The 20,251-nt window shown below is 41.1% G+C and overlaps 1 protein-coding gene across 4 annotated transcripts in view; it reads right to left on the bottom strand.

Moving 5' to 3' along the window:
- ATAD2B (ATPase family AAA domain containing 2B) overlaps positions 1-20,251 on the bottom strand; it is a 215,152-nt gene that overhangs the window by 79,419 nt on the left and 115,482 nt on the right. For all 4 annotated transcript variants that reach the window (XR_013345548.1, XM_077812465.1, XM_077812463.1 and 1 more), the window contains exon 24: positions 18,112-18,249. Coding sequence is in view for 3 of the 4 variants with exons in the window: in XM_077812465.1 (XP_077668591.1) it covers positions 18,112-18,249 (138 nt within the window). In the remaining variant the exon portion in view is untranslated. The remainder of the gene's footprint in view (positions 1-18,111; positions 18,250-20,251) is intronic.

Below are 20,251 nucleotides of genomic sequence, written 5' to 3'. Positions count from 1 at the left end.
GGTCAGTTATGAAAATCAGTGTTCACAAATTTCAGAGTAACAGCCGTGTTAGTCTGTATTCGCAAAAAGAAAAGGAGTACTTGTGGCACCTTAGAGACTAACCAATTTATTTGAGCATGAGCTTTCGTGAGCTACACGTGTAGCTCACGAAAGCTCATGCTCAAATAAATTGGTTAGTCTCTAAGGTGCCACAAGTACTCCTTTTCTTTTAGTGTTCACAAAGTTGCTCTGAAGATGCTAGTACCATGTGAGTGCTGCACATTAAATGACAAGAGCTCAGAGAAACATAACTAAATGTAATGTTGTGAATGCCTTCCCTGAAAGTGCCACTTAATCTGATAATTTAACTAGTTTCAAGACTTTACTAACTACAACATTAACAAAAAATGTCATTAACTTTTTAGTTTAAAAAGTTCTTAAAAGGACACATTCACCTTGAAAAATCATAATTCTACCTGAAAAGTATATACATACTATTGTTACGAGTAACCTCTAAGAATACTAGAGCTGAAAGAGTTCTGAGAAATTTTTGTTTTCTCCCAGCTTAGTTTGTGTATTCAACAGCACTTTCTACACAGTCAGTTTCTCTGTATTGTTAATGATCAGCTGCATTTGTATCATGCACAACTTTGGTGGAGCTCATATACACTTCTCCAGGTTCTGCAAGAAGGCCTTCACCAATTTTTCTGTCAAGGTCCAAATTCATTGGTCAAGGTATAGTCAAGGACCAGACTCCAGAGAAAATAATAATAAAAAAAATAATAAGTAGTAGTAAATAAAAAGATTTCAGAGTCCATTTAAAAGATATTCAATAGAACTGGATCCATGACAGATCCCTGCGGGACCCCACTCAATATGCTCTTCCACCTCTATTGCAAACCATTGTTAACGACTCTCTGAATACAGTTTTCCAGCAAGTTGTACACCCACCTTATAGTAGGTTCCTCTAGATCAGTGGTTCTCAACCAGGGATCCGGGGCCCCCGTAGGGGGCCGCAAGCAGGTTTCAGAGGGTCCGCCACGCAGGACCAGTGTTAGACTCGCTGGGACCCAAGGCAGAGAGCCAAAGCCTCACCACATAGGCCTGAAGCCCAGGGCCCAGAGCCCTGTCACCTGGGGCTGAAGCCGAAGCCTCAGCAATGTAGCTTTGTGGGGGCCCCTGTGGCATGGGATCCCAGACAATTGCCCTGGCTTTTATATGCAGAAAAACAGTTGTAGCACAGGTGGGCCATGCAGTTTTTATAGCACGTTGGGGTAGGCCTCAGAAAGAAAAATTTGAGAACCCTGATCTAGGGTGTATTTCTCTAGTTTATGAGACACTCATGTGAGACTGTACCAAAAGCCTTACTAAGGTGGAGATATGAGACATCTACTTCGTCTTCTCATTCACAAGGCTTGTTACCTTGTCAAAGAAGGATATTAGGTTGGTTTAACAGGATTTGTTCTTGACAAATCCATGTTGACTGTTATTTATTACCTAATTTTCTTCTAGGTGCTTACAAATTGATTGTTTGATTATTTTCTTCATAATCTTTCTGGGCATCCAAGTTAAGCTGATTGGTCTATAATTCCCTGAATTGTCTTTACTCACCTTTTTATAGATAAATACCATAAATACTTTTCCTTGACTTTAGCAAAGCTTTTGACACAGTCTCCCACATTATTCTTGCCAGCAAGTTAAAGAAGTATGGGCTGGATGAATGGATTATAAGGTGGATAGAAAGTTGGCTAGATTGTCGGGCTCAACGGGTCATGATCAATGGCTCCATGTCTAGTTGGCAGCTGGTATCAAGTGGAGTGCCCCAAGGGTCGGTCCTCAGGCCGGTTTTGTTCAATATCTTCATAAATGATCTGGAGGATGGCGTGGATTACACTCTCAGCAAGTTTGCAGATGACACTAAACTGGGAGGAGAGGTAGATACACTGGAGGGTAGGGATAGGATACAGAGGGACCTGGACAAATTAGAGGATTGGGCCAAAAGAAATCTGATGTGGTTCAACAAGGACAAGTGCAGAATCCTGCACTTAGGAAGGAAGAATCCCATGCACCGCTACAGACTAGGGACCGAATGGCTAGGCAGCAGTTCTGCAGAAAAGGACATAGGGGTTACAGTGGACAAGAAGCTGGATATGAGTCAACAGTGTGCCCTTGTTGCCAAGAAGGCTAACGGCATTTTGGGAGGTATAAGTAGGAGCGTTGCCAGCAGATCGAGGGACGTAATTGTTTCCCTCTATTCGACATTGGTGAGGCCTCATCTGGAGTATTGTGTCCCGTTTTGGGCCCCACACTACAAGAAGGATGTGGAAAAATTGGAAAGCGTTCAGCAGAGGGCAACAAACATGATTAGGGGACTGGAACACATGACTTATGAGGAGAGGCTGAGGGAACTGGGATTGTTTAGTCTGCGGAAGAGAAGAATGAGGGGGGATTTGATAGCTGCTTTCAACTACCTGAAAGGGGGTTCCAAAAAGAGGATGGATCTAGACTGTTCTCAGTGGTAGCTGATGACAGAACAAGGAGTAATGGTCTCAAGTTGCAGTGGGGGAGGTTTAGGTTGGATATTAGGACAAACTTTTTCACTAGGAGGGTGGTGAAGCACTGGAATGCGTTCCCTAGGGAGGTGGTGGAATCTCCTTCCTTTGAAGTTTTTAAGATCAGACTTGAGAAAGCCCTGGCTAGGATGATTTAGTTGGGGATTGGTCCTGCTTTGAGCAGGGGGTTGGACTAGATGACCTCCTGAGGTGCCTTCCAACCCTGATATTCTATGATTCTATGATATTTGCCCTTTTCCAGTACTGGGATATCTCTCCCATCTTTCATAAATTCTCAGATAATTGCTAATGGCTCAGAGATCTCTTCAGCCAGTTTCTTAAATATTCTAGGATGTATTTCATCAGACCTTGCTGACTTGAAGACATCTAACTTGTGAAAGTAATTCTTTACTACTTCTTTTCCTATTTTAGCATCAGATCCCATCCCTTTTATACTTATGGCTCATTATGTTAGTCCAATCACTGCTAATTTTTTTGGTGAAAACGGAAGCAAAAAAAGACATTTAATACTTCAGACATTGCTGCATTTTCTGTTATTGCCTTTCCCTCCAATTACTGAATGAAGTCTACCCTGTCCATGGTTTTCCTCTTGCTTCTCATGTATCTGTTAAAATGCTTTCTTGTTCCCCTTCACATTCATAGCTAGTTGAACTTTATTTTGTGCCTTGCTCTTTCTAATTTTGTCCCTGCATGCCTGTGTTATTTTTTTTATATTCATCCCTTCGTAATTTGACCTAATTTCCACTTCTTGTGTGATTCTTTTTTTAATTTCAGATCACTGAAGATCTCCTGGTTAAGCCAGGGTGACCTCTTACCATACTTCCTATCTCTCATATTCATTGGGATAGTTTGCTTTGTGCCCTTAATTTATCTTCTAAAAAAACCCTGCCAACTCTCCTTTCCGTTAGGCTTGCTTCCCACAGGATCTTACCTACCAATTCTCTGAGTTTGCTGAAGTCTGCCTTCTTGAAATCCATTGTTTTTATTCTGTTTTCCCTCCTCCCATTCCTTAGAATCATGAACTCGTGATCACTTTTACCCAAGTTGCCTTCCACTTTCAAACTCTCAACCAGTGCCTCCCTATTTGTCAAAATGAAATCTAGAACAGCTCCTCCCCCTAGACGCTTTCTCTAATGTCTGAAATAAAAAATTGTCCCAATGCACTCCAAGAACTTGCTGGGTAATCTGTGACCTGCTGTATTATTTTCCCAACAGATCTCTGGGTAGTTCAAGTCCCCATCACCCGCAAGACCTATGCTTTAGATGATTTTGTTAGCTGTTTAAAAAAGCCTCATCCACCTCTTATTCCTCATTAGGTGGTCTATAATAGACCCCTACCATGACATCACCTTTGTTTTTTTACTCCTTTTATCCTTACCCAAAGACTTTCAACAAACCTGTCTCCAATTTCCATCTCAACATCAAGGTAAGACCTCCTTCCTTTTTTCCTTGCCTGTCCTTCCTGAGCAAGCTGTACCCTTCTATACAAATATTCCAGTCATTCCTCCTCACTAGCCAGTTTGTATCCAAAGATACTCTTCCCTTACTCAGCAGGTGAACCCGATCTCTGCTCCACAATCCTTTTCCCCCAGAACAGCACCCCACAGTCAAGGAAGCCAACGCCCTCCTGGTGACACCATCGGAACAGCCACGCATTAACCTCTAGGATGCATTAGTCTCTGCCTGGACCCCTACCTGTGACCAGAAGGATCAAACAGAACATCACCTGCACCCCCAATTACTTCACCTTTACACCTGGAGCCTGACAGTCACTTCTGATCTGCTCAGGACATACCTTGCAGTATCATTAGTGCCTACGTGGATCCATGGGGTAGTAGACAGAGGGCTGAATGATTCTTGACAATCCCTCTGTAGCATCTCAGATACGGGCCCCTGGCAGGCAGCATACCTTCCAGGATGCCATGTCAGGGTGACAGAAGGGTGCCTCTGACCCCTTGGGGGTACACAGCTTAGAGTCATAGAATCATAGAATATCAGGGTTGGAAGGGACCTCAGGAGGTCATCTAGTCCAACCCCCTGCTCAAAGCAGGACCAATCCCCAACTAAATCATCCCAGCCAGGGCTTTCTCAAGTCTGATCTTAAAAACTTCAAAGGAAGGAGATTCCACCACCTCCCTAGGGAACGCATTCCAGTGCTTCACCACCCTCCTAGTGAAAAAGTTTGTCCTAATATCCAACCTAAACCTCCCCCACTGCAACTTGAGACCATTACTCCTTGTTCTGTCATCAGCTACCACTGAGAACAGTCTAGATCCATCCTCTTTTTGGAACCCCCTTTCAGGTAGTTGAAAGCAGCTATCAAATCCCCCCTCATTCTTCTCTTCCGCAGACTAAACAATCCCAGTTCCCTCAGCCTCTCCTCATAAGTCATGTGTTCCAGTCCCCTAATCATGTTTGTTGCCCTCTGCTGAACGCTTTCCAATTTTTCCACATCCTTCTTGTAGTGTGGGGCCCAAAACGGGACACAATACTCCAGATGAGGCCTCACCAATGTCGAATAGAGGGAAACAATTACGTCCCTCGATCTGCTGGCAACGCTCCTACTTATACCTCCCAAAATGCCATTAGCCTTCTTGGCAACAAGGGCACACTGTTGACTCATATCCAGCTTCTTGTCCACTGTAACCCCTATGTCCTTTTCTGCAGAACTGCTGCCTAGCCATTCGGTCCCTAGTCTGTAGCGGTGCATGGGATTCTTCCTTCCTAAGTGCAGGATTCTGCACTTGTCCTTGTTGAACCTCATCAGATTTCTTTTGGCCCAATCCTCCAATTTGTCTAGGTCCCTCTGTATCCTATCCCTACCCTCCAGTGTTTCTACCTCTCCTCCCAGTTTAGTGTCATCTGCAAACTTGCTGAGGGTGCAATCCACACCATCCTCCAGATCATTTATGAAGATACTGAACAAAACCGGCCTGAGGACGGACCCTTGCTGCACTCCGCTTGATACCAGCTGCCAACTAGACATGGAGCCATTGATCATGACCCGTTGAGCCCGACAATCTAGCCAACTTTCTATCCACCTTATAATCCATTTATCCAGCCCATACTTCTTTAACTTGCTGGCAAGAATACTGTGGGAGACAGTGTCAAAAGCTTTGCTAAAGTCAAGGAACACGTCCACCGCTTTCCCCCCATCCACAGAGCCAGTTATCTCGTCATAGAAAGCAACTAGATTAGTCAGGCATGACTTGCCCTTGGTGAATCCACGCTGACTGTTCCTGATCACTTTCCTCTCCTCTAAGTGCTTTAGAATTGATTCCTTGAGGACATGCTCCATGATTTTTCCAGGGACTGAGGTGAGGCTGACTGGCCTGTAGTTCCCAGGATCCTCCTCCTTCCCTTTTTTAAAGATGGGCACTACATTAGCCTTTTTCCAGTCGTCCGGGACTTCCGCAGATCGCCATGAGTTTTCAAAGATAATGGCCAACGGCTCTGCAATCACATCCGCCAACTCCTTTAGCACTCTCGGATGTAGCACATCCAGCCCCAGGGACTTGTGCTCGTCCAGCTTTTCTAAATAGCTTCTCCTCCTCCATCTTTGCAGGCAATTCCTCATCCCTTGTTGCCAGGTTAGAATAACTGTTTTTCATCACTATGATAAGTAGGTTGGGAGCAGGGATGGAGCACTGCCTGCTGCCTGAAGTAACCAGCAGCCAGTGTCCTCCCTGTGACAGAGCCATATCCTCCTACCCCGGTGATGAGACAGCTGTCTTCTCTAGCTAGATAGTTTCCTCAGCCTTGGCAGTCTCCATATGAATATTCTCAATGAATTCCTTGTGTGCATGGATGCTCTTCAGCCTACCTACCACCTCCTCTACCTCTCCCCTGCAGGAAGCAGGGATTTCACCCACAGGCACCTTTCACATTGGACGATTTCCTCAGCTTGGTTTTCTATGAAAGTGAAATGCAGGCCACTGTCCCGATCCTGGTGTGGATTTGTAGACTGAGGCATCCATGGCCCGGGTCTTTGTCTGGACACAGGTGCAGGTGGAGGAGACAGGAGCAGCATTGACACTGGCAATGTGGCCTTTCCTAATCACAGCAATTATATTGCGACTCCCTCCAACAAACTCCCGTTTGCTAGTTCCTCTTGGTCATTTAGCCTCTGGCTTTTAAAACCTTCTCTCCTATGTCAGCCCAACCCCATCGTCAGTCACACCGGGGAAGAGTGATCTCAAGGCTGACTAAAGCTGATCAAAAATGATCAAGGGAACAAAGTCTCAAACAGTCCCTAAACACAGAATCCCGACTGACACTGTAACTTTAAGTAACCCAAAAGAGAAAGAAAAACAACAAACCACCAAACAAGCTCACTCACCTCAAGATTAAGAAAGAAGATTGAAGGGGGACATGGTAACAGTCTTCAAGTATACAAAAGGCTGTTATAAAGAAAAGGGTGATAAATTGTTCTCCTTAACCACTGAGAACAGGAGAAGTAATGGGCTTAAATTGCAACAAGAGAGATTTAGGTTTGACATTATGAAAAACTTCCAATGTTTAACTACCCTTACAGTTAGAAACAAATTACCTAGGGAGGTTGTGAAATCTTCATGATTGTCTAAACCATTCTTGAGAACCTCCAAACACCTGACAGGGATGATACAGATACTACTTATCCTGCCTCAGTGCCAGGGACTGGAATAGATGACCTGTCAAGGTCCCTTGAAGTGCTACATTTCTATGATTCTACCCATCAGCCCCACTCTCTCCATCACCAATTACTCCACCTAAGTGAGCAAGGGAATGGGTATCTAAACAATTGCACACCTTTAAAAAAAAAAACAACTGTTTCCTTTTATGCATAGCAAGAAGCTTGATGTTCTCATAATTTTCATTCAAAATTCTTCAAACTGATACTGAAGTTCAAAAAGCTCCAGAAAAGTGCACTGGGTGGGTGATGATGGTAAATTACTTTGAAGATTAAAATAAAATATATTATATTCATATTAATACATATGCATGTGCATGTGTTACAATACACACACACACACGGAGTCTTGCCTCTGCTTTATTAACAAATTGTTCTCAACCCAACAATTAAGGTTATTTTTGTCTATGTTTCATGCAAGAGAAAATTCAGTCATCATTCAGTTCACAGATGTGTGTTTCCATTTTATTCTACAAACTTCTAATGAAATGAATGGGCAACATGCATGACAAGACATAACATATGAAAAAAAATTCTATTAGCTTTGTGTGATAACTTATTGTACAGGAGACAACCTAGTGTGGAAAAATATTCGCTTTTATTACAAATATATGGACCTTAAGGTCCTACAAAGATGATCTGTAGTAATATAATAGCTTACGCTTACACAGCACCTTTACAAATACACTATACACACTAAGAATAACATCATGCATCACTGAAATGTAGCAAGATGTAGATTGGGAAAATCCAACTGTCCCTTAGTTCCCTCACCAACACAAAATCCAGGTGTTACAGGATTCCATAGTAGTGGGAAATGAGGGCAGATCATTGAATCTCTATGGACAACAAATCTAGAAGAAACACATTCACTGTAAGGTAAGTAACCATATCTTTGAGTGCTTGTCCATATATATTTATATATTCCATTGTTGGTAACTCACAAGCAGTGACCTAAGAGTCTGGCTGAACAATGATTGTACGACAGTCCTGCCAATGTGTACATCAGATATTGATGTTGTTACTATGGAATAATGTTAGATAAATGTATACTCTGAACTCCAGGTAACTGCCCTACATATCTCTACTATTAAAACTTTTCTCAAAAATGCTACAAGGGCTGCTTGAACTCTCACGGAGTGGACTGTAACCCTCAATGGTAGATCTAAATTGGCTATTTCATAGCACAACTTAATGCATTCAGAAATCCACTAGAAAGTGTCTGTGTTGATATAACCTGTCCTTTCACCCTATATCCATAAGATACAAACAATCTAGGGCACATCCTAAATGGCCTAGACAGGTAGAAGGAAGGTGCCCTAATTACATCTAAGTTATGAAGTTTAGCTTCCTCCTTGTATTTGTTGGAACATGGATGTGGGAAAGAAAACAGGCAGATATATTATTTGATTGAGATGGAAATTACAGACTATCTTAGGCAGGAACTTCAAGTGAGGTCTCAAGGGCACCCTATCTTTATGAAATACCATGTATGGAAGTCCTGTAACAAGTGCTTGTATCTCCTCAGCTTCTAGCAGACGTCTTTGCTACAAAAAAGGCTGCTTTGATGGATAAATTAAACGGGGAACATGTAGCTAGTAGCTCAACAGTTGGACCCATCATCAACCAGTCAGTACAATGTTGAGATCCCAAGGAGAAGACCCCGAATATAGCTAGATAAGGCACTTCATGAACCTAGCTACTGTAGAGTGTGAGGTCAAATATTCCTGAATTGGCAGATGGACCCTTAAGGAGCTCACAGATAGTCCAGAGATTCTTACCAATAGAAGGTATTCTGATATTTCAAGTATCTGAGCCTGACAAAGAGATAACTGATGGTGGTGTGCCTAGACTGCAAATCTCTTCCACTTAGAGTAATCAAGCCTCATAGAGTCCTCTTTACAGTACATAAGAATATTCTGTAGCTCAGATGAACAGGTCATCTCCACAGATCTTAAGCAGCCAGCATCCATGCCATGAGGTACAGGAAAGGTGGACCCAAACGGAGAATCTGCAGCATCTTTGGGATACCACACTGGGGTGAAGAGGCAACTGGATTGGAGGTTGAACAGAGAGATTCACAGAGATTTTGAACTAAACAACCCTGGCTTGCCTAGTGCTATCATGATCATTCTGGTTGAGTCCTGCCTGAGTGTTCTGAAAACTATCAAGATTAGAACAATGGAATCTGATGGTAATCATATATTAGACTCAGGAACCAGGGGATCAGGAATGTGTTGGATGCAAATCCTTGACTCTGCCCTGCTCTGGAACAGAACTTGTGACTAGTTTTTTCTCTTTGATTGTGTTCCAGGTCTATGTCTGTTTGACCACGCCTGATGAATGTATCTTGAATAATGGTATCTTTTACTGACCACTCATGGTTATTTTTAAATTGTCTGCTTCAATACCGCTGACGTGCTCAGCACCGAAGGAGATATCCTTTACTACCAATAGTATCAGTGAGTCTGAAAAAACTATAAGGTCTCAACACAGTGTAGGATTTCAATATGGAGTACGCCAGTATTGTAGGCAGGTGAACAGAAAGTGTTGGTACCGGGGCCTCAGTGACAAGAGGTTGGAACCAAGTAATTTCTGAGGTACTAATGATCTGCATATGCAGACAAGCCAGCGGGAATAATTTTTGAGGATGAGTGCTCAGGATTTTCATCCAGGGTCTGAAGAGGAATGCACTGGCCTCCTCAAAAAGAGCAACTTCAGGTGAGACTCTAGCCTTCAGTTCTCTAAGAACAATTTACAAATGGCACATCACTGAGACACAATAAGCATTTTGCGTACCCATTTCTAAGAGGCATTAGTGTCTCGAGTAAAGGGCAGTTCTAAAGCCGGAGATTTGTGTTCCATCATGACTGGCCCCGGTCCTGGTAAAATTTCAGACAAAGAAGAAAAAGTTTCTTCTTCTTAGATATCAAAGGTTACTCCTAATGGCTAAGTACCTATCTATTTACAATATAATTGACAGACTCCACAGTGGGCAAGAAGCTTGGACACTGCAAGTTCCAACTCGTAGCCCCAGGCAAGCAGTGATAAGCAACTGAGGAACGGTTGGGGATAGCCCAAACCTATATGCTCTTGGGTGGGAGACACAAGGACATTCAGCGCACAGGTGCAACCCCAATGAACAATGCTGGCCAAAACAATCTGAACTTGAGTACACACGGGGCATACTGACCAAAAGAGGAATATATATGGACAAGCATTCAAAAGATGAACCTGACTTCTCTTACTCAAGAAGGGAGACACGAATATGTAATCCTTTCATCATTTAGCATAAACCTTCTCCCATTCCAATCATTATATAGCATTACAATAGTTAATTTTGGGATACGGCAGACAGACACACAAAAATTAAAAAGAAAAATTATGCCAATTAAAAGAAAATGAAAACAGATTAACTTCATCTGTGGAGTCCAGCTATATACAGTCAATCTATATGCTCCAGAGCCTTTGTACCCCTGTTGAGCATCTATATAAGTGGTAGCTATTACAGGTGTTGACATGACTGGCCAATTCAGTTGGCTCTTCAGGCCCACTGACTACCACCCTTCATATAACAATAAAGTGAGGTAATTATGAACAACTGCAAAGCTCCGTAGGTCATATGCCATTCCAGAAGTATTAACTTAAGTACAGCCTTTTACTTTAAGTTTATTTAAAAAATCCAGACAGATGTTTCACATCATTGGCCAGAAGAGAATGTTGTGAAGTCTTTTCATTGCAAGATTGGTTTCTATGTCAAAAGGAGAAATTAAAATTAATGAAACACAGAACCAAAGAACATGGCTCAGAAAATAAAGCACACAAAAGAAAAAGGTGGAAAACAAAACTACAGGTAGAAAGTCAAAAAACATTCTGTAACAATGTACAGCAACCTTTAGCCCAATACTTTACACAATCTAATGCATAATCATCACATACTTTGTTTACCGTCTTCTTGTACTAATACCTGCAGTGTTCATGGTCAAATTGATGATTTGAGTATAAACCTTGTGAACTCAGAAAAACTCATTTGCAAGAGAAAAGGCTTTTCCTCAGTAGTCCCCTTGCGGGCCTGACGTAAATGTAACATGGCTGGTGATCAGAATGTTTACAGACATATGAAGACTTCTCATACAAAGAGAGGCTGAACACGTTGGAATTATTTGAGTTAGGGATGAGACAAATATGAAGTGTGTTGAGAGAGAAGTGTACAAAAGAAAAAAATACAGAAAAAGTCATTCAGGAGCTCCCACTGGCTCTATCATAACACAAAACAAAAAGATTCAATTTAACTGAAAGGCAGCATATTTAAAAAGAACAAAACATTATTTTTACGCAATCCATAATTAGCCTATGGGACTTACTGCCACCAGATATTGAGAACAAGAGTTTAATAGGATTAAAAAAGCAACTAGAGAGTCAAGAGTAACAAAAACTTCCATAGTTTCGTTACATAGGATTTTTTCTTTTTTTTTAAATTAGAAGCTATAAAAGCCTAATTCTTAAAGGCTTAGAAAGGCATTAACTAAAATAGTTAAGAAGTTTGCCTCAAAAATCAGCAATATATGATTGTGAACTGTGGGATTTCTTGCACCTTCCTGTGAAACATCTGTTTCTAGCTCATGTCAGAGACATGAAATTGCTTTAAATGGAACACTGCTCTGATCCAGCATGGCAATTCTTGTATGTTCCTAATACAAAACTATGTATGGTATAGTCGTGATCTACAGTAGTTGTCTGACCTCAGGCTAGAAAAACAGGGACTCCTGAGTTCTAATTTCAGGTAGTAACTCCATCTGCAGCCACCACTCAAACACTCAATGTCAATAATACTTCCCTCTACCTCATTATAAGATTGTTCTGAGGATTAATTAGTGTGTGTAACTCACTTTGAAGATGACAATTTTTTTAATGTTTTAAAAAGTTTCCTTTAAAGTTCAGGAGGCTTGTCAACTAAACCACCCTCTTAAAAGGCTGCATCATCTATTATTTGAAATGAAGCAATATAGCAGAGGCCTGTATGGCTGGGTCTACACTTCTTGCCCACAATTTTTTTTTACCTTTGTTATGTTATCATCACTGCAGTTCCATCAGAAGCAGCAACACTTGAAACACTAGCCTGACAAGGCATCAGCAGCTACCAGCATTTAAATCAGTGTCAGTCATCTTAACCCTTCAGTTCTAGGTGACAGATAAAATGCCATCAGACACAGGTGCTGAAATTCCACAATAAACAGTGCAGATTTTGGTCACAAATGCAGGAACTGGTTAAAATTGTCAAAAAATATTAGGCAGCCAGTGTTTCCGCTCCTCCCTCAGGATCTCTCACTTGTTTTAGAGTCGCTAGTCAATATTAGTTAACGTCTGCTAAGCATTCAGAAGTCATCTCAAAGAGAAGGGAAAGGAAACTGAATAAATGGAATTTGCGTGGAGGGAGTGAGAATGAAAAAAGAGGATGAGTAATGGAAAGAGAACTTTTTTCTTTTTAACATTGCTATAGAAAAATTGTCACCATCCCCCCCAAAAAGTAGCAGAGCTTTCTTTATCCTTCCACCAGAGGGTTAACAGGCATCAAAACTTAGGTAATTTGCAAATACTGGTGAAGACTAATCTATCCTAAGCCACAGCTTTTACTTAAATACACTAAACATTGGTTTTATTCAGGAAGTATGTCTCCCCCCCCAGGTCATTTCCTTGGTTGGTCTCAGCAACAGACAGCTTCACAGACAGTCTGGCTTACTCTAGTAGGATAAAGTCAGTAATATGTTTCTCCTATTATTTTTACTTGCTGTAAAATAAATTTTAGTTTGAAGTTTGGAATTTGATTCTATTTTTAATACTTCACTAGCTTTAACATAAATCTACAAGAATTCTCCTTTCTGCAATTGTCAAACACGGATAAGACATTTGGAGCACCTCTCACTCCACATAACAAGTTGTGCAGGTTCTTATGCAAGCAGAACAGCACTTGGTCAGTCTACTCCACCAATTTAATACAGTACTATTGAATACAGCAAAAAAAGCAAATCTTCCCCACAGGGACCATCTGGATGTAACACTGAAGCATCTGACTGTAAGACAGCAAAATAATGTGCTACATGCTCCATCTACTGGCACGACACAGCAATATGAACTAAGTTTTATTACAGCAACTTTGCAATAGTTAAAGGGGCACTTCTAGCTGTTGTAGCCTCCAAAACGTATATTTTAAACTGCTTCAGCAATGACTAATTTACCAGCTACCCGGGACAAGACACACCACCAGCACTGTCTCATCCACTTCTCTCTCTCTCTCACACACACACACGCCCCTCCGTCACTCATGTCATACCACTGTAAACCCCACTCACCCTTCACTCATGTCACTGGTGTGTTCCCACAAAACTTACACGCAAGCTACATCAGTGTCACCTCCACATAGGGCAAACTTAGATGCCATGGTGGTAAAACACCCCTGAGTCCACCCCTGAGCCCTGTCTACACTACATCTTTCCTTATTGCTATCACTGGTGGATCTGATGAATTATAGGTTCCCTATTTTGCCAGGGTACGTGGGGCGCACACAAAGCTATTTTTAGCAAATATTCCCCATTGGTACTACCAGATTTAGTGTACATAATTGTAAAAACATTGAAAGCTGCCAGAGCCTAGGACTAGGGTGATCAGATGTCCTAATTTTATAGGGACAGTCCCGATTTTGGGGGCTATTACCCTCCACCACCCCCTTCTCCGATTTTTACACTTGCTATCTGGGCCCCCTACCTAGGACAGCCACCAGTGTAACTGAACTAGGGATAATAAACTGTGTTGGGATTTTATATTTTTGGTATTTATTTTAAATTAATTTTAATCCAACACTACATGGCCTATTTGCTCGCCAGGACCTCAGAATTGCTATAGCTTCATTTTATAATTGCAATCTCTACCAATTTCTTTTACATATTTAGTAAACACTGGGTTTTGTCTGTATAGACAGCAGAGCTCTAACAGCTTTGGAAAATGATGCAGAACTTAATACCAAAGAAAAGGCAAGATATACCCCTCAAAAGTACCAGTAAAAGAAGATTCTGACCCTACACAAATATTTTACGCACAAAACTGAAAAGTCTACCCTGCACTTAAATTATTGCTTAAGAAATCTGACTGACAGTAAAAAAGAAAAATATCTCAGAGGCCTGACTGCAAGAATGATCCATGTTTTCAAGGTAACGTGAAGTAGAATTAACTATCAACTCAAAGTGTGAAAACAGTATGCCAAGGATATTATGAAAATGCCAACACTGAACTTCACAATATGGATAGTGAGGCACAAGAGAAGTAGCAAACACAATCAGAAGCATATGGTCAAATTTAGCTCTTGGTATAAATCCAGAATAACTTCATTTACTTCAGTGGATAACAACATATCAGAAGAGAATGTAGTTCATAATAAAGAATAGGCTAAACTGAGCCAAGCTGAAGGTATCAATCAGTTGGTATTTTCAGGGATGAATTTTCATCAGTTCCTATTAGGATAACCCTTTTAGGTCGTCTACAATGTGACATAGCTTCAACCAATGGTAGTGAAAGTGGAAGTCACAATCTAGAAGCAGCTCAACTGCCTTTTTCACCATGTCATTTAACCCTGAGAAACACAATTGCACTGGTATAGAGAGAGACCTTGAGCTTTAATCAGTGATAAACAAGCATTCCAAAATACATTACTAACATTAAAATTAAAAGTATGGCACCAATTTCACAAAGTAGTAAATAGGTGAAATCCAAATGATAGGACTTTGTGATATAAAAAAATGCACTAGTCTTGGTTATTCTTGACCATAAATCTTTATTTGATAAAATGTAACTGCAACTCTTTGCTAAACTTGTTTTAATAGTAGTTTTGCATAAAGAATCATTTTTTTTTTTTACAATTTTGCAAAGCCACTGAAATATCTGAGGGGGAAAAAAAAGTCTCTTCTCCAGTATGGTTCCCAAGGAGAAGATGCGCAACAGCTTGCTTTATAAAAGGGTTTATTATTATATGTTTCATATGACTTACCCCAATTTTTGGCAACTATTCTCTAAATGTTATAAACAAATCTCCTGGAAGAGAAAATTGATCAGGAAGATGCTGCAATTGCATACAAAAAGACTACATCAAAGCTAGATCAACATCATTTATAAGGAAAAATTGAATTTAGTTTCAGCCTTAAAGAAAAAAATGGAAGTCTGTTTCAGAAATGTTAACTATAAAGAACAGTTTTAGTCCCATATAATCAAACTATATCAATCATTTTCTGATATTACTATTAAGTTTCTAAGTCAAATGTTGCCAAATTTTTTTGATAGCAAAGACTACCTCATCCCCTCCGAATTTCACTGACCTGTAAATCACAAAACATCCTACTCTGGCTCTAAAATATTCCCCCTCCATTCAGAATCAGTCCTTTCCAAACCAATCACACACAAACCATCCACACATTATGACAGTCACCAGAAATCTGTAGAAGGTACTTCAGTTTTAATCTCTCTTCCAAAGGATTTCCTTTTTGCTTTTCTATAAACAAAATAATCTTCTAGATAATACTTAGTCCTGCTTCAGTGTACAGGATTAGACTAGATGACCTATCGAGGTCCCTTCCAGTTCTACGTTTCTATGATTCTAAGATTATCTTCTGCAATTTGTTTTACCACCATCTCACAAAATCAGTCCTGCCCCACAATCTGCTGCCATTCAAGCTCCCTTCTTCCTCGCTTAGTCCTGCTCTTCCTTTGCTTGAGGCCATCCCCTCACTCCCTTCCCTGCTTCCAACTTCTTTCTCATGCTTGTTCTGGGCCCCAAGCCCCACAGTTCTTTCTCCCTAGTCTCCAGATCCTGTGCCTCCACCTCCTTGACCCTCTTCCCCAAGATACTGGTGGTCCATCCTGGCTATTCATTTAATTCTCCATTTCTTCCTCTAGTTCCCAGATACCTCACCCCAGCCTTGTAGCAGCCTAACACAGCTCCCTTCTTACCACCTAGGTTACTGACTGCCTCCTGCCTGCTCCCAAATCTCAGCCAGCCCTGTAGTTTTCTTCTCTCCCACTCTCCATAGTTCCAGATCTTCCTGAGGACAGTGCCTTGACACTAGCTCAGTTTGCACTTATATATTGGAGAAGCTGGCAGTTCCTTCCGTTGATGGCTCCTCACTGTACCCCTGAGGCAACAGCCAGCGCGTCACCTATAGAGGGTCAGGAAGAGAGAGGAAGGAAGCAGCAAGTTTTTTTAATACAATAGTGACTAGTGGCACTGACCCTCCTTTCCACAAGAGTCCTGGCTGGAAATGAAGGAAGGAACCAGCAGCACAGCACCTCAAAGACCACCAGGAAGCACTCTATGGACCACAGTGTGGCAATCTGATTTAGGGCACATAAGGACTGAGTGCAAACAATCATGGACCACCTTCTTTTCTACCTCTATTTTTATGTAAAGTGTCCACATTTTTCTTTATTCATGTGGCAAAATGAGAACACAGAAAGCAAACTTCTGCTTCCACTATTTTAGAACATCTCAGACAAACAGTTACTTCATATTGCTGATTATTTAATTCCTTAAGCATAGGAACTGAAGGACTGGGCAAGAAACAAGGCCACAAATACAGGCCACAGACTGGAATTATTTGATGCCAAATCTATCCTATATATTTCCAAAACATTTTTTGGTGCCAGGAAGGTAGCATCATTATCATGCCAAAAACACACAAAGCAGGTGAGGGAATAATATCTTTTACTGGACCAACTTCTATTGGTAGAAGAGACCAGCTTTCAAGCTACAGAGATCTCTTCTTCAAGCTTATCTCTTCCATCAACAGATGTTGGTCCAATAAAAGATGTTACCACACCTTGTGCGTCTCATATCCTGGGACCAACACTCATGCACGGACGGATGCATACACACAGCCCCTCCCCCCCCAAAAGTACACTGGAGAAAAAGGAAAGATCAGAGAAAAAATTTCCCGCTTCGATCTATGTGAACTTCCCTAAGAAGTTATCCAGTTTTTGCTTAAATATTTATAACTGACCCCACAGTTTCAACTGGAAGCTCATTCACTAGTCTCAGTGAATTGCCCCCACACATTACCTCTGATATGCCCCCTTGTTCTGGTTGGTCAAATAAGCTCACATAGTACAATTTTATAACCAAGCTCACTGCAGCTCATTTAATTAGGTTTATCAGTAAACGTCTCAAGAATAGTTGTTAGTCCCTATTATTACCTAAACCACATTCAGAAAACCTATACAGCATACCATCAAACATAATACAAGATACTTTTGTACTTTAGAATTGATGTCCTGATTCTGCAAGGTGCTGGACAACCTCATCTTCCATTTATTTAAATGAGGTAAGTTGAGGGTGCCCATCAGCTTTCAGCACTGGACACTTTAGTTGCTCACAACTGGATTCCTGCAAGCAAATTAAAGCCTAATTTCTATCATAAAAAACTGCCTTATAGACCATTTAATACAGGAAATATTTAATTATGTACAAATGTGAAACACAAAGATCGTAAATTGAAAACCTTCTTAAGATGAATAAAAAATTATCTTTTTCTGGGGTTAGAATTATTTTACACTGAAAAAAATATTTTAAAGCTATTGCAATACTTGTATTTTTTGCATTGCAAAAACAGTTTGAAATCCTGCTTTCCACTTCCTTTCAATGGTTGCCTAAGCAGAGATATAATGACGTTGGAAAATGGATGCCTCTTAAAGACACAAGAGCTATTCCTACAGGGGAAATAAAAGAAATCACTAACTAAAACAGGTATTTTACAGAAATAATAGTCCTTTTCTAGGTGTATATCAAATCCCTGGTCATTGCTCTCTGGGCTAGTGCTCTCGCTTTGATACAATGTGATCTGAAGTACTCACATGCACATTTATTTGCAGAGTTATGCCAAACCGCTATTGCATTTTTTTGTTTGTTCCGAAATGCCTCTTCAACTCTAGTTTCTGTTTTCCGTACACTGGAACCATGAGGATTTATTTGCTCTGTTGTTACTGATAAGCCTGCACATAAAAGATATGCATTCCTATTTAAATAATCTGAGCAGTATATACCAAACACAAAAAGAAGCCTAGCACATAACATTGCATTAAAAACAAAGCAATTAACATATTTAGATGGACATTGCTAAACCAAGATTTAAATGAACAATATTGGTTTTTAGCAGGCAATAGAATGTATTGGACAAAGTCTTAAAAACTGTCAAATCTGATGGCTTCAGGCTTATCTGCATTTGAAACGTTGCAGCAACACAGTTGTGTAGCACTTCAGTGTAGACACTGCCTACACCAACGGGAGGAGTTCACCCATAGAATCACAGAATATCAGGGTACTCAGTGCTCTCCCACCCAACCACAAATAGATTCCTCAGGGGTATAGTAAACCTTTTCCCCCAACCCAGACATCCTACTCCAACAAGGGACCTAAATGTAGTACTAAAGAGCCTGACTAGGCTGACAAAAGGTTTCTACGAACAGCTGTACAAGGGTGAACATCTATTTTTGGACGTTGATCTGTAGATCCGGTTCCAAAGACAAGTCTACAGAAGTTTAAGTAACCTGGCAAGCCTTGCTGAAGGAGCGGGCTCTGAGGAAACGAGCATTCAGGTAGGGGTAGATCATAATCCGCTGGGAGACTAGGTGAGCCGCCGTTACGGAGAGGACCTTGGAGAACACTCTCAGAGATGATGAGAGGCCAAAGAGGAATACTCTGTATTGGTTAATGGTCCTGGCCTGGGATAAATCTGAGAAATTGTCTGTGAAAAAGTAGGATTGATATGTGGAAATAGGCATCATGCAGATGGAGGGCCGAAAACCAATCTCCCCGTTCCAAAGATGAAATAATCACTGCTACTGTGACCATCCTGAATTTCTGAGCCTTGACAAATTTGTTCAGTCCTCTGAGGTCCAGTATGGGTCTCCAACTCCCTTCTTCTTGAGTATCAGGAAATAACGAGAGTAGAAATCTTTGCCACCTCGGTGTTGAGGTACAGGCTCTATGGCTCCTAGACAGTGAAGGTGATCTATTTCTTGTCATAATAAACTCTCAGGAAAAGAGTCCCTGAACAGAGATGGAGAAGGGTGCTGGGAGTGGGTGGGAGAAGGTGAAGTGGATGGAGTACCTATTGTGGACAATTTCCAGAACCCATTGGTCAGATATTGTTCTTTGCCAGTTGTGGAATGAAGCAAGGAGGTACCCAAATAGGTGTGAAGGGCTGGTCAGCGGCAGTTGACTGAGGGGAGTGGTCTGTCGGCACCTCAACCAAGATGTCAAAACTGATGTTTTGAGGTAAGTGATTGTGAAGAGGAAGACTGTGGGCCTGACGGTTTACATTTGGAAAATCTGCATTTTTATCTTGGAGGCTCATAACAGTGTTGCATTGGGAAATGTGGTGCATGGGATTTATGCTGAGGTTGCGGACTAAGTTTTCTTTTTTGTCCAGGTGTATAAATCCTTAATGACCAGAGAGTGGCCCTGTAGTCTTTAGGCATATGGAGGAATGTGTCAGTCTTCTCGGCAAACAATTTGGTGCCTTCCAAGGGGAGGTCCTCTACTGTAGTGTGTACTTCCTTAGGGAAGCCAGACAGGTGCAACCAGGATGCTCGCCACATAACCTTTGCTGTAGAGATTAGACCGGGCTGCAGCGTCAGCTGCAAAAAATGCTGACTGGAATGCTGTATTGGCCACCAGTTGTCCCTCACTAACAATGGCCCAAAACTAGGGCTGTCAATTAATCACAGTCAACTCACGCGATTAACTCAAAAAAATTAATGGAGATTAAAAAAATCAATCACAATTAATCACACTGTTAATAGAATACCAATTGAAATTCATTAAATATTTTGGATGTTTTTCTACATTTTCAAATATATCGATTTCAATTACAACACAGAATACAAAGTGTACATTGCTCATTTTATATTTATTTTTGATTACAAGTATACACACTGTAAAAAAACATATGACTTATGAGGAGAGGCTGAGGGAACTGGAATTGTTTAGTCT

Source organism: Eretmochelys imbricata, chromosome 3, assembly GCF_965152235.1.
Source record: "Eretmochelys imbricata isolate rEreImb1 chromosome 3, rEreImb1.hap1, whole genome shotgun sequence".
Taxonomy (NCBI): Eukaryota; Metazoa; Chordata; order Testudines; family Cheloniidae; genus Eretmochelys; species Eretmochelys imbricata.
The sequence above is the reverse complement of the archived record's forward strand: the minus strand, read 5'-3'. Positions and strand labels throughout refer to the sequence as shown.